This window comes from Diuraphis noxia, unplaced genomic scaffold, assembly GCF_037042655.1.
Source record: "Diuraphis noxia isolate RWA-SAM2 unplaced genomic scaffold, SU_Dnox_SAM2 contig0004, whole genome shotgun sequence".
In the NCBI taxonomy this organism is placed as follows: domain Eukaryota; kingdom Metazoa; phylum Arthropoda; class Insecta; order Hemiptera; family Aphididae; genus Diuraphis; species Diuraphis noxia.
This window is the reverse complement of record NW_028301714.1, coordinates 33,658,271-33,674,014: the sequence shown is the minus strand read 5'-3', so window position 1 is coordinate 33,674,014 and position 15,744 is coordinate 33,658,271. Positions and strand designations below refer to the sequence as shown.

Sequence of the window (15,744 nt, the reverse complement as noted above, 5' to 3'; positions counted from 1 at the left end):
TTAAACATAAAAAAAAAATCCAAACAAAACAAAACGAGAAAAGCGCCTATGCTATATTATAATATAACACAATATTATTATACATCGTACACGGCAGTGGAACCGTTTAATATGATAATATATATTACGGGAAATCTGTACATCGACACGCCTATTATATGACGTGTACGTAACTAGTGGTATTATTATTATTATTATTATTATTATTTTCGATACGATATCATAATATTAGCTCAATCGGTTGGTTTGATTCGGTGCTCACAAAAAGCAAAAAAAAATATACCACCCGTGAACTGGAGTTGGATAAACGTACACAGACGGAACGGACATTTCAAATTCGTCGTGAACAGCTTTTTGCACGCACAAAATAATATTACAATATTTTAAATGGGTGGTAGCATGGGTATAGATAGGTATGTAGCAACCGAGAAGTGTGTCGTGCATCGTCTCTCTCTCCGAGGGATTTATTATATTATATAGAAAAAAAACTGTACATTGTAATATAATAATAATGATAATATTTATTATTGTCATCATCAATATTAGTATGATATTGCGTTGCGAGGTGAGTTCTCTGTAGTAAGACGAATGGTAAGTAATGAAGTCTCACGATTTCGTACGAACAGTTAAAGTTAAACAGCAGAAAAAGTAGGTACTTCTATTTAGAATTAAAATTTTAGACATGAAAAAAAGCGTACGAGACGAAAATACTATAGAATATCAATAATATTATTATGGTTGTTGCAAAAGCGTTGAAGTCGACGACCGTTCGACCAGTGTTTTTCGATTATATGTAGTTATTTTGATAATAATATGTTTGATATATTATTATCTCCATATTAATTTAGTATCTGAACCTACATGTAGAAGGGTCATGTACGCGTTGTAATAATTTACAAAAAAAAAAGGTTAATCGAATGCCACGATGACTGGAGTCTTAGTTCAAAATGTAATTAATTAATTTAAAATTTAAATTTAATTTAAAGCTCGTCGACAAGTTGTTGATACAATAAACAAATATATAATGCACGTATACAGGATGAACGGCACTATCGAATGACGATAATCGACATACCTATACCACCATTGCACACTGGAAATTTCTGACTCCTACTAAACAAGTTACAATCCTATAAAATATTAATCAATTTTGAAATTGTCTAATCCTGACGGTTTTTCAATCTAGGTATTTATATATCTTAAGACTATAAATCGTTTCCCATAAACTATTAAGTAGCGAAAAGCACTTCTACAAGTTTGATTTGATTACGTATGAATCGGGATAATTTATGTTAAAATTTATGTGCGAGTTAATTTACAAGAAAATTTAACTACCGAAACACCGATCTATTTAATTCGTCTAATAATGGAACTTAAATTATGGTAATTACAATAAGTAACGTACGTTTATCGAATTATATGTTGTAAATTATGTACTTATAAAGTTTTGATTAATCGTAGTCAGAAGTTTGAATTTTGACTACTAAAACGTTTTTCATAGACTCCTATTGTTAGATTAAATGCAAAGAGCGATAATTTGATTGTAAATCAGTCAATAGCTCAAATTATTTAGTTCAAAAATGAAAAGCGTATGACAACGTTATATTCGTTTTATAAATGGCTTGTATGGTTTCACAATACTAAGTATAATAAAAACGACGAGTCATTATTTTAAGATGATGATACTTCGGTACGTGTATAGAAGAGATGGAGAGGATTTTGTGAGTAATAAAAAATAAAAATAGAAAAAATAAAAATTATATGATTATCTTAACCACAAAAGATTTTTAGATATCGACCGAATAACGCTGAAAGAATCCTACCCCAGTGTACACTAGTACATATTTTAGAAAATGTGCAACTTTCTAAGGTTCGGTTTTGAGAAATGATGCGTTTGTTTGTGTACGATTACGTTACTGTTTTAACGTTTTTTTTTTCGTATTCATTTTATAGTTTCACACAGATGGTGAAATGTCGTGACTGTTAGTAAAAATACATTTGGTTTGTTTTATTTTTATTGAAGCGTAACTTTGGAGCTACACTTTCGAGATAAACCACGATACGTATGTCTACGTCCTATAATTGTCTAGTAATTGTTTTATTGTAGTAACAAAATTATCGAGGCAGTGATAATATTGATCGAAACGATGGGTACTAATAATATACCAACGAATGTAATACATTATAAACATAAAAACGGTATAGTTATTAGGATTGATCTCTAAATTTATAATCTTACCATGTACGCATTACATCTTAAAAATATTCTTAATTTAATCTAACTGTAAACTAATGTTTATGGACCGGACAGTTTTTTAGTCACTCCTCTGTGGGTCTGTTGTTGTTCCAGAGAACTTTTACACATCAACAGGTTCTTGTACGCTTGACGGTACTCGGAGCTCATGACTACATAAATAATTGGATTGATGCACGTGGTCAAATATATTAGGACATATGCGGTTATGTTTAGCACGTGCAAGTCGTCCAGCTCGTGTGATGTTTTACTAATGGTGATTGGCAAGTAGCATGTAACAAATGATGCAAATATTACAAGGATCATTTTTAGCAGCTTCTTGTCTTTTGACGACATCCTGTCAACGCCAATGGTGCTCTGTTTGCGTGTCCTCGGAGAAGAGTCTTCTTTTGTCTGAAATACCTGTTCAACAAGCATGTTTTATTAACATATTTAATAATGATGTTGAATAATGATTGTAATAAATCTTGAAACTATACAATTTAATCAACTGTATATAATTAAAAAAGTAGATAATTATATTTTATATTAAAAAATAAAAAATAATAATAATGGCAAATTATTAATCGATATTAATTAAATAGATTAAATTAAAATTGTATGATTGTAATAATATCAAAATAATTTTGTTTATAATTAGGTACACTTCGTTACAATATTTACGATTAGTAATCTAATAAAATATAACACAGTTGACAATAACGTTTTTATTGTTTATTTTTCGTTCATATAACTTAATTTTTTAATTATTTCTTCTAAATAATGTTCAGGTTATTTTTTATCGAGTTAAAATAAAGACAGGACATCAATAATTGTGTTATTTTATGTAAAAACCTACTTGTTTAATCAAATCTATTGATAAAATCTTATTGCATTTCTGTGGTTATTATAATTGAGTTTGTAAAGATACAACATCTATGGCTATTGCCAAATGTATGTAACTGTATCACATTATATAGACTTACCGCTGACACGACTTGAGTGATGGTGGCGTTGAGGGCGGACGATGGTGAACGGTCTCGTCGTCTGGAACTCCTGCGATCAGAGAAGGATATCGGTGAATAACTCTCATCGAGTCCAGACGAACTAGGGTCAGCGATAATGTCATGTGGGGAAAGGAAGTGTTGTTCCTTCGAGTCAGTAGTGGAGCACGTGCCAGTAGCTGTACTAGATCCGATGGCCGAGTCTGTTGATATCTCGGGCACCTTGAAGCGGGTCTTGAGAGTGTAATAAGGTGCAGCGTCCGATTGTTTGGTATTCATCGTGTGACGTGGGTTAGCCGTTACCGAAGCTCGTGACTTGAGGGCAGTTTTTCGGACGATATAGAAAATCCGAGCGTAACACACCACAATAGACAAGCAGGGTACCACAAATGCACCCATGAACAGAATTTCTTTTGGTGATCGACCAACTGAGTCTGGAAGTATGGAGCATGAGCCAACAGTCACATCTAAACCGAATTGGCCCCATTTTCCAAGCCACGTAGGAATCAGTAACCCAAAACCACCTACCCAAGTCACCGTCACCATAACGCCCAAATAGAATCTCTTATACAACCTGCAAACCAATTCAAAACATAATAAGTATTCATATTTGCAAGTTAAAATATGAATTAGAATGATGGGTTTAGAATATAAACAGTTTTTGCCTTTATGATTTATATACGAATTGCAAAAATAAGAAATAACGATAAAAATAAATATGTTGGCAACTGTCTAATATACTTATTTGTGTCAACTTGTCATATGTATAATATATGTTATTTTGTTATTTTTATATTAAAATTATTATTTTGGATTAAATTCACAGAATATAAAATTAATATCGTCTGACAGTTATACTGCATCCAGTTCCTCGAGAAACTTTGAGCTTAAAAATATTTTACGTTTTATGTATTATAATTTTTTTTTCACTAAAAAGTGTTGATAACGATGACAGCTAAAGACAAGAAAATTTCAAATATATTCCTGAAACCTGTCAATCAAGTGAAAAGTAATTTTCCTTCTGTGTATCTTATTAAATTAAAGATAAATCCTGATAATAAATTTTGAAGTTAATTTATCCCACTAAATAAAATGAAAAAAATGAAAAATTTATGATTTAATTTAATAGATTAATTTAGCTGTTCAAAGTATCAATGTATATAATTGAATAAAAACATAATGCACAGTTTGTAATAAGTGTTAATTTATGAGATTTAAATCAATCTATTTTACTAGAATGAAAATAGAGATGATAATTTAACAAAATTACATTTATATAAGTATACTATACTTGTTTTTTTTTCAAATATTAAAATGTTATTAGTATGTATAGTATGTACTAACTATTATTTTTTGATTGGTTTAAAAAAATAAATAGTTATCATAACAAAATAGTGATATTCACTTACTTTGGATAAAGCGACGGATGTCCAATCATAATGTATCGATTTATGGTTATGGCCAGTATAGTAAATAGGGATACAGCTAACAAGCCATATCTGACTAACGGGAATAGGCGGCAAAGCAATTGCCCGTGTATCCACGATCTATACCAGAACGTAGAGGCAGCCAGTGGTAAGTTGAAGCAACAAAAACTCAGATCTGATACGCTGAGGTTGATGATGAATACGGCAGTTGCGTTACGCACCTGAAAAATCATTCAGTGTTGTTAATTAATTTACATAAACAGCTTAAAATCTTCAGACGTTAAAATGTATGAACATGGAATGTATAACAGATATGATTCACATTACATCTATAGGTGTCTAATGAAATCAATAATTGAAACATTTGAAACACATTTGATAATTATATTTTCAATTATAAATGATTTCGTAACAATGATTTTACAATGTATATCATAAGTAATGACAAATGAAATAATTAAAAAAAGAATAACATGAAAACCAATCGATGGTAAGTGTGATGTGGTTACTAAAACTTATCTGGCAACAAACAAGCTGAGGAGTCTCTGAGAGATAAGCAACTAGTAGAGATGACGTTTGAAAAATTGAATTATCGTTTTTGGCTGACACGTTAAATGACATAAAATGAAAAAAGTATCCATTAAATAAGACGGGGGATAAAGAATTCTTCAATAAACTATATACCATATATCATATACACGTCCTATCCCAATATTATAAAGTTGAGAGCATGTAGTTGGACGCAAATGCGAATTACTCACACAAGAATTACTTTTCATATTTTTTTCCCCCGAAAAAATAATACAATAGACTTTGTGACTGTTCATTCGACAGTACAAATACTATAATATGTATTATGCATCTTTGGTGTGACTTATTTTTATTGGAAATTTAGTTTAAGAAATGCAAAATAAATCTATAAAATATATTATACTTTATCGATTGAATCACTCAACTAATCAATATCGAAACAAAATAATTTTTGTTCATCATACAATTTATATCAAACACATTTTATCGAGATTAAATAATAAACACAAGTGACGTGAAAAATTGAAATAAAGTAAGTTTTTCAGAAGAAAGTGTATGGCTTACAAAAGTTAATTTTGATTTGATAAAAATGGCACGTGACTTTGTTAAACTTATACATTCCGGTTCAGTCGTCTGTAAAATATGACTTGATGAACCAGCGACAGACAAATAACAGTACCGTTATTCCTTGATAAATAAATAAATGTATATATTTGTTTAGGTATTTGAATGTTTATATAATATTTTTTTTTTTCAAAATACATTTTATGTTTGATATTCTAAATGTCGATAAATTTGTTGAACTTATTAAAATGTTGAGAATATAGTGCATTTTCTTCGGGTTTTCCTTTCGCTTAGAAGAATTTTGAATTCCGTTTGAAAATATAAAATAAATTTTAACTTTATTATAATATTATGATCGTAATCATAGAATTTTTGAATGAAAATTTCATAAAAGCATTTTAATATACGAAAAAGAATTATTATCAAATCATTTGTTGACATAATATTATTCTTACTTTAATAGGAAATATTTTCTTAAGATATTTATTTGGAATTTAAAAAAAGAATATTTTAATATTATTCAAATTTTATCTTTTTTTTTATTTATTGACATTCGTTTAACATGTAACTAGTCAGGTATTTTTAGTTTTAATTTGTGATCTCTCGGGGAAAAAATACAATTAATATACCTATTTCAGTGGAATATAATTCAAATGTAATACATGATATTAAACAAAAAACGGTTATTATAACAAAATAAAATAATTAAATTTTAAAACATTAATATTATTGAATTGTTGGAATTTTTTATTATGCAGTTTAACATTTATTTTAATAGCGTGGTAATATATTTTAATTGGTTCCATTCATTTGTATTACGATCTAAAATTTTAAGATTGACCATTAGCATGATTTAAGTATTTATAAAATATTTTTAATATATTGTTAATTAAATTAATATAAGCAGCTATCATACATTTTAGACTGTTCTATGATCATTGATCATCATTCAACAGATACTATAATAGGTTCTGGGGAAACTTCTTTAAGTAATTGGAATTAGTATATCTTTATCTCAGTTTATCTTATACAATTTCAGTAGATCACGGCAGACTTAGTATCGGATCACACGCTAAACCAATGCTTATTTATCATTGTTTGAAAAATATTTGAATTCTTGTTTAAAATATGTCATAAATATAGTGAATAGTAATGCATTTAAAATAGGTACAATGTTTTAGTTAAAATTTTTTTTTGAGAAGAAATCACGGGAACCCTATTCATAAAAGTTCAACCTTTTAACATTGTCATGTATGTCTAATGAAAAATAGATACTACGAAAAAGAAACAAAAGTAATACAAAAAAAAAAAACAAATGCTTGAGTTATTCTATCAATTATGCGTTTATTCGTGCTTTCATTTAGCTGCAGTTTACGGATCTGAATGGTCTAATGGCGGGATGTGTGTACAAATATGTTGAACATTGTAAATTATCTCAGTAATTCACCTCACTCGGACAAGTATCTTACGTGTAAGGTATTATTTTTATTTTTCAGCCCACAATAATTGACATTTGACATTTTCATTGCTACATTTGTATCTTGGAATAACAGGATTCATGATACAACAGAGTGTCTACTCCTACAATCCACGTGAAGTTAAATAATATGTATTTCTATGTCGTAGTACCTCCGCTGGGAGGCTTCTGCAGTGTGTATAATCTGTCTTTTTATTTATTTTAGTTTTAACACTAATTGTTCTTTTTTTTGAAACAGATTGAATAAAAAAACTTATTTACCAAAAAAAAAAAAAAAAATGTATTTAGACTTAATAATCGGATGATGTTGAATTGATGATGATAAAATAACATTTGGATTATTAAAAAGGTATGGAGATTAAAACGATTAATTTTTTCACTTAGATCCTTTATGCCAATATATTAATATCGTGATGAGCAAAAATATACAAGAAAAACAAACAATTATGATTGATAATATTATTATAAATTCGGTTTCCTCGCCACAATGTACTTTAAATACTATATTATAATATATAATTTAAAATAAGATAATTGTATGAATTGTTTACAGTTAAGATCTAATTAAAATAGAATCCTTTTTAGAAAATATAAGTAAACAAGGTATCTCAGTTAGTCATACACTTTCATGCGTAGTGTAAATTTATATTGTATAATGTTTTTTTTTTTTTTTTGTTGCGATAATGAGTAATTTGGTAACAGTCAGTATCTAGGTTTTGTGTAATAAACCTATTATCTTACTTGAATCGACTTTTCTTTGCCACCATCAGGGAATAATCATGTGCAGCTATAACGTCTGATCCCGAAGAACAATGCAAAAGCATTAATTGCTGAATCGTAGAAGGCTTAAGTTTATTAATATCAATTTATTTAATAAACGACACTCGGTGGGCTAATACTATAGTAAAGGTTATCACAAACGACGTAACTGTTGACAGGCTGTATAAAACAGAGGCTATAAAAAGCTCAGGATCATCATAAAAGACGAGAAAATACAAAACCGCCGAATGCCCACGAAAGATTCATTAAAAACAAATTATAACTGGAATAACTATTAAGGTGTGACGAGACAGTTTATTATTATGAGTTAAGCACAATACGTGTCGTGAAAAATGTTAATAAAAATAGTTTTGTAATTTTGATACATTAAAAAAAAAAATTGTTAAAATAAGTTGGTGTATATTGTGTATTATTATCTAATAATTGAATAAAATTTGTTTTAGTGAAAAGTAATTAAGACCAAGCGAGTTCATAACTAAGAAATTGAAAATAATAATTGATATACGAAATTATATCCAGAAATAATATGATTCAAAAGTTAAATTACCGATTTTTAAAAATTCAAGGCTAGTGGTATATATCCTTTGAATAGTATTCAAATTAATTAGGGTTATGAAATCATTTTTAGTACAACCAAGTTTTCATAAGAATATGGTTGTTGGAATACATTATTTTTTATAATCTTATGCATCACCAAGTACACGTAAAAGTAAAAGTAAAATAAAAATTTATACTTGGACATAAAATAAATATTGCTGGTAATTATAAAGCACTTTGACTAATATATATATATACGTATATATATACCTATGTACCTATGGTACTAAAAAGTTTTACATTTCATGTTATTTGTTTACTGCCTGCTATTACTAAAAAGCTATTTACGTGTGTACGTACTTTAGATTACATCGACACATAGTGATAGTTAAAACTCTCGAGTACTTAAACAGTAAAATAATTTAAGCAATATACTAAACATAGGACAATTTGAAATCAAAATTAATATCAGTTTCGTAAAGTTACCTTTAAGCATCGTTGAATAAAATTTAGTTTCAGAATAAAGACATATTCTAAAGTTTTTCAATCTCATCATTCAAATGGATTTATTCGAATATCTGATAAGAGTAGTAATGTCACTGCGTGTATTATAGTTATTTGACGGCCATTTTATTTTATCGGTGCTTCAGTATCTTTTTTTACGTCTGTTCATAAAATAATGTACTCACAAATACTACTGGAACAGTTATGTTTTATAGAATTACAGTAGTTAAAAACAGGAATAAGGTTAAAGTACTAAAGTGACCACTATTAAAAGGCTAAGTACACGATTTCATAAAATAAAAATAATCAAAATTTAACCAAAAAGTCAATAATAATTCGTTTTTTCAGAATTATTGTTTTTAAATTTATCATAAAAATAATAGTCTATTAAAGCTAGGAAGAAAATATATACAGGTTCCTATTATGAAATATTATGTATTATTATCGACAATAATTCAAATTGTATAGGTATTATTGTGGACTGTAATAACATTTTCAAATAAGTATAATGTAGTTAATACAACCTATATGTTTTTTAATTTCACATAAATGTGCATATTATTTAATGTAATTTTATGAGTTTTTTTAAAAATTGTTTTATGTTTACTAAAATATGAAAATTTAAATTATAATTGTAAAAATGTCAGAAAAGATACACTTATAATTATAATCGGGCACTTACCTAGCTTCGTAACTAATGCAGGATAGTATAGTGTTTATTTGTATCGTGTTATATTTGAAAGTGAAAATAAATTAACGCATTTGAAAATCGATTCTAAGTGGAATTAAAACTGCGACTCATTCCTTTAAAAATGTGGTTGTTAAAATTTTTCAAATATTTTTTAGTAGTTTAAACTTACTTTTAAGAAAACTTTGAGAAAATTGAAAAACGATTTCTTCAAAATACAATATAAATCAAATTTTCTTGACTTATAGGGACTACTTAAAACATTTTGAAGACAAGGAAGTTAAAATTCTATAAAATGTTATTTAATAAAACATAAATATTCAATAGTCATAGATTTGCTTAAAATCTAAAATTAACTGCAACAAGAACTATTTAGTTGCGAGTATTGTGACTAGACTTGTAATTTTTAACAACAAATTCTAATATAATACAGTTTATTCCTATACATAATATAGTGGAAAATAGTAAAATCCATTTTAAACTCAAATAATTTACGAACACGAATATAATATGAATGTTAATTAATATACTTTTGTATGAAAAATGGATTTCTCTTATTTCTATTTTATTTTGCTTGAATTCTGAGAGAATGACGTGACGTGTCACAAAAATACAATTTTCAATTGATTATTTTAATGCAATATTCGTTGAACTTATAAGTTAAAACTTGTTATTCGAGTGATAACTTATAAAAAATATACGTAGGTATTAATTGTATAATTTTCAAACTTTTTAAACGACTTTTTTAAAAATATTTCAACGATTAATTGTATTTAATAAAATATTATTAAAAACACTTTATTGTATCATTTGTATCTTTAGTAAAAATTTTAGAAGTGTTGCCTAATAATTAATAATAGGTATTAGATACATTTTCACAAATAGTCTTTATCTTTCAAACGATTGATATATTTAGAATTTAAATATATTCAGATTAAATTATTGCCTGATACTGTACACTTACATTTAAACGAATACACGTACTAAAGTGGAAAATGCAATTAAATCCGTAACAAAATGAGAAGCGTTAAAAATCTGTGACGGAAAAAAAGTTACGATACCGATAGTCGTTCGTATCGATTAAATGGTACGTAGTAATTTACTGACACTTATAACAACAACAAAAAACCATATCCTCAAACTAATAAATAAGTAAAAAAAAATGGCAATTAAGTTTTGAATAATTATTTAAAAAAAAAAAAATAACGGTATGAATTGAAAAAAGGAAAATTATTTGTTTAAAATAAATGTATAGAACATTAATAATAGTGGTTTCGTATCTTATAGTTCCTCTCGTGTTGTATTCACGGAACAGAACTTTAATTCATTGGCGGTTTGTTTTTAGAGTGTGAATATCAAAAATACCGCACAGGATTTCAATGTAAACGTCCTTTGATTTTTGTGCGATACCTTTACATTCGTTATAAAAAATAATAAAAGTTACATTTTACTGGGGAAAACTACGTAATAAAATGCTAAAATTCGCGCCTCAGATTCGAAGCTATATTAGGTATTACTTTTTATTCGTGGGCGAAATCAATTAACTTTCACAGTGACTGAGGACGAGGACTGTAAGCAAGAAGGCGGCTATAACGACGGAAAAAAAATAGCAGTATATATATATAAATATTGTATTATTATATTGCGTTTATACCACAACAATATTTTTGTTTGCTCCGGAGGCTGTGGCTGTGCCAATTCATGAACGACCACAGCGTGCCCTGTAACGAAGGTCACGTACCCACCGCGACCGATGTGCGTTGGTTGGCCTTTGTATTTTTATGCGTATAATTCGTCCAACGAAAGAAAGAGAAGTATAACAGACGCATAGACACACACACATATATATATATATATTATACATAGCAAGATAAAGAAGCAAGAAGAAAAAAATGTATTTACTGTTCGGGTTGCAGGAACCAACCATGGTCATTTCGTAATACTGTCACGTTTCGTCGTTTTTCGGGACAAACAACAATTTTTACACAAATCTTTCTATTGCATGGACAACAAAATCAAGCGTACGCATATATTTTGTATAAACAATAAATATATTTACAAGTAGTTTAAATGCAATGGCTCACGAATATTTGATTTGGAAAAAATAATATTAAAAGACGAAAAAAAATTATTTATTTGAATACTAAAAATAATTTTTCAATATTTAAAACATCAAAATAATAGTAGTAAACAGTATCACAAAACGTCTCTGTACGCAGTTATAAGTGCTCGGTCACGTGACAAAAATCTCGTAACACTTTTTGTTTATTTTCTTACAATAAAAAAACAGTCCTCATATTTACAATGACGATTTTAATTTTGAAATACTTGAGATGAGTTGTATGGCAATTTTAAATTTTCATAACTTAATGGCATAGCGCAGCGGTTCCCAACCTTTTTAGCCGGCGGTGCACTTTTGTTTGTACACATTTTGTTAGGCGCCCTTCTGTGAATATCACGAGGAACGTGATAAAAATAAACACTAGTTTTCATTCATAACTGATTTAAATAATTTTATTGAACATATTATTAACAAATTATAATTTTATAGTTGAAGATAAAAATAAAAATTCTGCTTTAATAGTGAAAAACTAATGCCTAATAATTAATGAGATATTTGAGGATGCTTATTTTTGGAAAGTTTGGCAATATTTTTACCTGTTTTTATCTATTATTGAATTATTCGACACATATTAGAAAGACTATATTTAATATTAAATATACAGATGGTATTCTAATAGTAATTTTGTACGTAAAACCATTTTTTGTCTTTTCAATTATAATACATTTTTAATTTATGATTAATATTTTTTTTCATTCTCGGATGAGCCCCCTTAAATGAGCTCGTGGTGCACAAGTTGGGAACCACTGGCATAGTGTATCGAAAACATAGGGAGAAAAAATTAGAATTAGTTTAATATGTAATCGTCAATAGAATTATTTTATCTAAATAATACATGTTATTATAGGTAAATACCTATGTTTTTTAAGTAAATTTAAAATGCAATCACTTATCATTTTTAAATTAAAAATTAAAACTTAACATTGACTTCGTAAATTATATTATAATGTTGTTTTTAACATTGAAATTTAAATAGGTAAGCATTTTTTTACATTAAAATCATAAGCTTCATGAGGGAGTATAACAAATTGTTGAAGATAAATTTATATAATGCAACTTAAAGATTTGAATTTAGGTTATTCTCTTTATTTTTTTAGATATAAATGTATAGTAATCAATTTAATATTATTTAAATAATTCACCATCGACTTAGGTGTAATATATGGGGAGGGGGTAATGGGGAAACTCTTCTCAAGTGTTTGAATGAGTGGCAATAGTGTATTTTACTCTATTTTTAGTTTAACCATAAACTGCCGCCCTCCCAAAGAATGTACTCAGATTACGTACACCTATGATCGTCCATGTAATTTACTGTCAAAATTTAATTAATATCGTTGTTTGTATGATAGTAAGTACTAAAAGCAAATAAAATATCATAGTTTGGATATAACAATATGAATGTCATATTAATTGAAATAATTAGTTTTACTTTTCTATAAGTACTTAACTTATCCATATATTTGTAGCAATTTAATTAACTATAGTCATTCATTAATCATTAGACATATTATTATAAATATTTATGGTTTTATTTTTGTTCTGGATCATTCATCGTTCTTAATTTCATATACCTACTTGGGTTAGAATAAAATGTCCATACATACCCTAGTTTATGAAAAATTGGTTATTTCCAAGTGGATGAACTTTCGATCAGATAGAGGGCAAAGTTCCGAATAAAAAGGTTTTCTACGGCATTGTTAAATCCGACAGTTTTTTCAAGTAAAACCTACAATGGATTTTACGGACCATTTATAATCATTTCAATATATATATATATATATATATATATATATATACGAAATTCAATTGTTTTAAATTAAAATCTATAGTTCAGCACATATACACTGGATTAATTAAACATGTATTGTTTTATCGGTGATGAATTTTGGAATTCAAACTAGTCAATTCAGAGAAAGATATTGAATTATACAACTCCACAGAATACCAATTCTCGACAATGATAAACAAGCTCTCATGTTTTATAGATCAACGTGATAAAATTAAAACTGGAGGTAGGAGGTAGGACAGACATAGACATTATGATTATCATCAAGACACATCGACACATTATTAACTCATTACTTCATAATTACAGAACCAATTAAATGATTTAGAATATCACAGTGATAAAATAAGAAATTTAGTAAAATAATTATTACGTTATGTTTAAAATTGTATGTACGTAATATTTAGAAAAGCATTATAACATACATCTAAGTACACCTATGTAAGTAATCAAGTACTTTGGAAATGTATAGCTTAATCGTATACAAATAATAAGAGTGTAAGTTTTGCAATAATTTTATGGAGCTATAATACATATTTTATGAACTATTATGATTTTAGCTCAAAAGACAAATAAATATGTATTGCCACTGTACCAACAATAGAATATATGTTAGTTAATAATACAAATATTTTGTATATTATGCTTATAGAAAGTATTACAGAAATGATTTTTTCCATTCAATCATAACAACTGTTAAGACTGTTTGGAGTTTCATGACTATATCAACATCGCTGTCATGATCAGAAATTGAATTACTGAGATAAAAGTTTTCATTTTTCCTGAAATAAGTTATTGTAAGAGATTGATTTTCTTTATTTGCTATTTATGAAGCACAAATATTTGCTATAATAAATACAGTATTTAAGTATCATTATAATTTCACCCATGAGAGAAACAAATTCACTAAATATAATTTAGTTAACTAAATTAAAGTTAACTAATTTAACGAATAAAAATAAAAATAGATTTTATTTTATTAAACTTAATATCTTGACGGTAGAATATTAAAACCGTATATCAATATGTATACCTACGATTAATTATCCAAAAAATTATCACTGACATAATTCATCTTAACGGTTAAACAAGAGTCATTTATTATAAAAATATTATGTAAGAAGTAGGTTATCATTTACTTTCTTACCAGTTCATTAAAAATAAGTACTTACTACTTACGTATTAGATTTAATTTTGATGATTTCATTGTGAATCATTAGGAAAAATTTAACAAATAAATGCAACTGATATACGAGTACTTATAATGTATAGACTTTACATAGTTTACATAGATTTTATTTTCATCATAAATTGTTTTACCTGGAACATGGACAGACTAATGTCTAGAATTCAACAGGGTTAATTCATAAAATTAAAAAGTAAAATATTGTTTTGAAGATTTATTTGCAAGGCATGTACATTGTACAAAAATATGCTTTAAATATCATAAATATTGCATCTAACAAATAGCAAGCATAGTATATCTTTTAATTTATTTAGTTTGATAATTGTTGGACCGTGCAGGAAACATGGAATAATTTAATTTGAATTTGAATTGATCATAAAATATATTGTGAGTGTTTGAATCCTAGAAAGGTTTATTTACATATAATGGCAATCAAGGGAAACAAGATATATTATAGTTCCGAACTAAATACAATATACGTATAATACGACTTATTTAGTTAGAAAATAACTAAATATACACTATACTTACTATTTATATTATAGATTTTCCTAGTATTTACATCTGATAATTGTATATTATATAGAGAACATTGAAATAGTTTAACTATAATGTTTTTATTTAGTTTGACATCAATCATTTTTTATTAAAATATAAAATACGATCTTTTATTATTTTAAAATCGGTTTTTACTTTTAAGCGTTTGAAAAAGTAATGAATCAATCATTAAATTCTAGATTCCTTTTAGATCGCTTTAATAAGTTTATATTTTTACTGTATACATTATCCAAAATGCATATATTATATAATTTATAATTTAATTGTTGTATATGTATAATAAATTATTATTTTTAATGAAACAGGCCATTCTGGAGTCAGGTGTATCATCATGGTTTAAATTTTAA

General features: G+C 27.1%; 1 protein-coding gene across 5 annotated transcripts in view; it reads right to left on the bottom strand.

Annotated features, from left to right (window-relative positions):
* Positions 1-501: 501 nt before the first annotated feature.
* Positions 502-15,744, bottom strand: part of LOC107168307 (G protein-coupled receptor moody) — a 207,257-nt gene continuing 192,014 nt past the window's right edge. For all 5 annotated transcript variants that reach the window (XM_089225548.1, XM_015517671.2, XM_089225547.1 and 2 more), the window contains exons 3-5: positions 4,647-4,885; positions 3,220-3,811; positions 502-2,656 (exon numbers count right to left, since the gene is read on the bottom strand). In XM_089225548.1, coding sequence (XP_089081674.1) covers positions 2,297-2,656; positions 3,220-3,811; positions 4,647-4,885 — 1,191 coding nt within the window. In that variant the 3' untranslated portion in view covers positions 502-2,296. The remainder of the gene's footprint in view (positions 2,657-3,219; positions 3,812-4,646; positions 4,886-15,744) is intronic.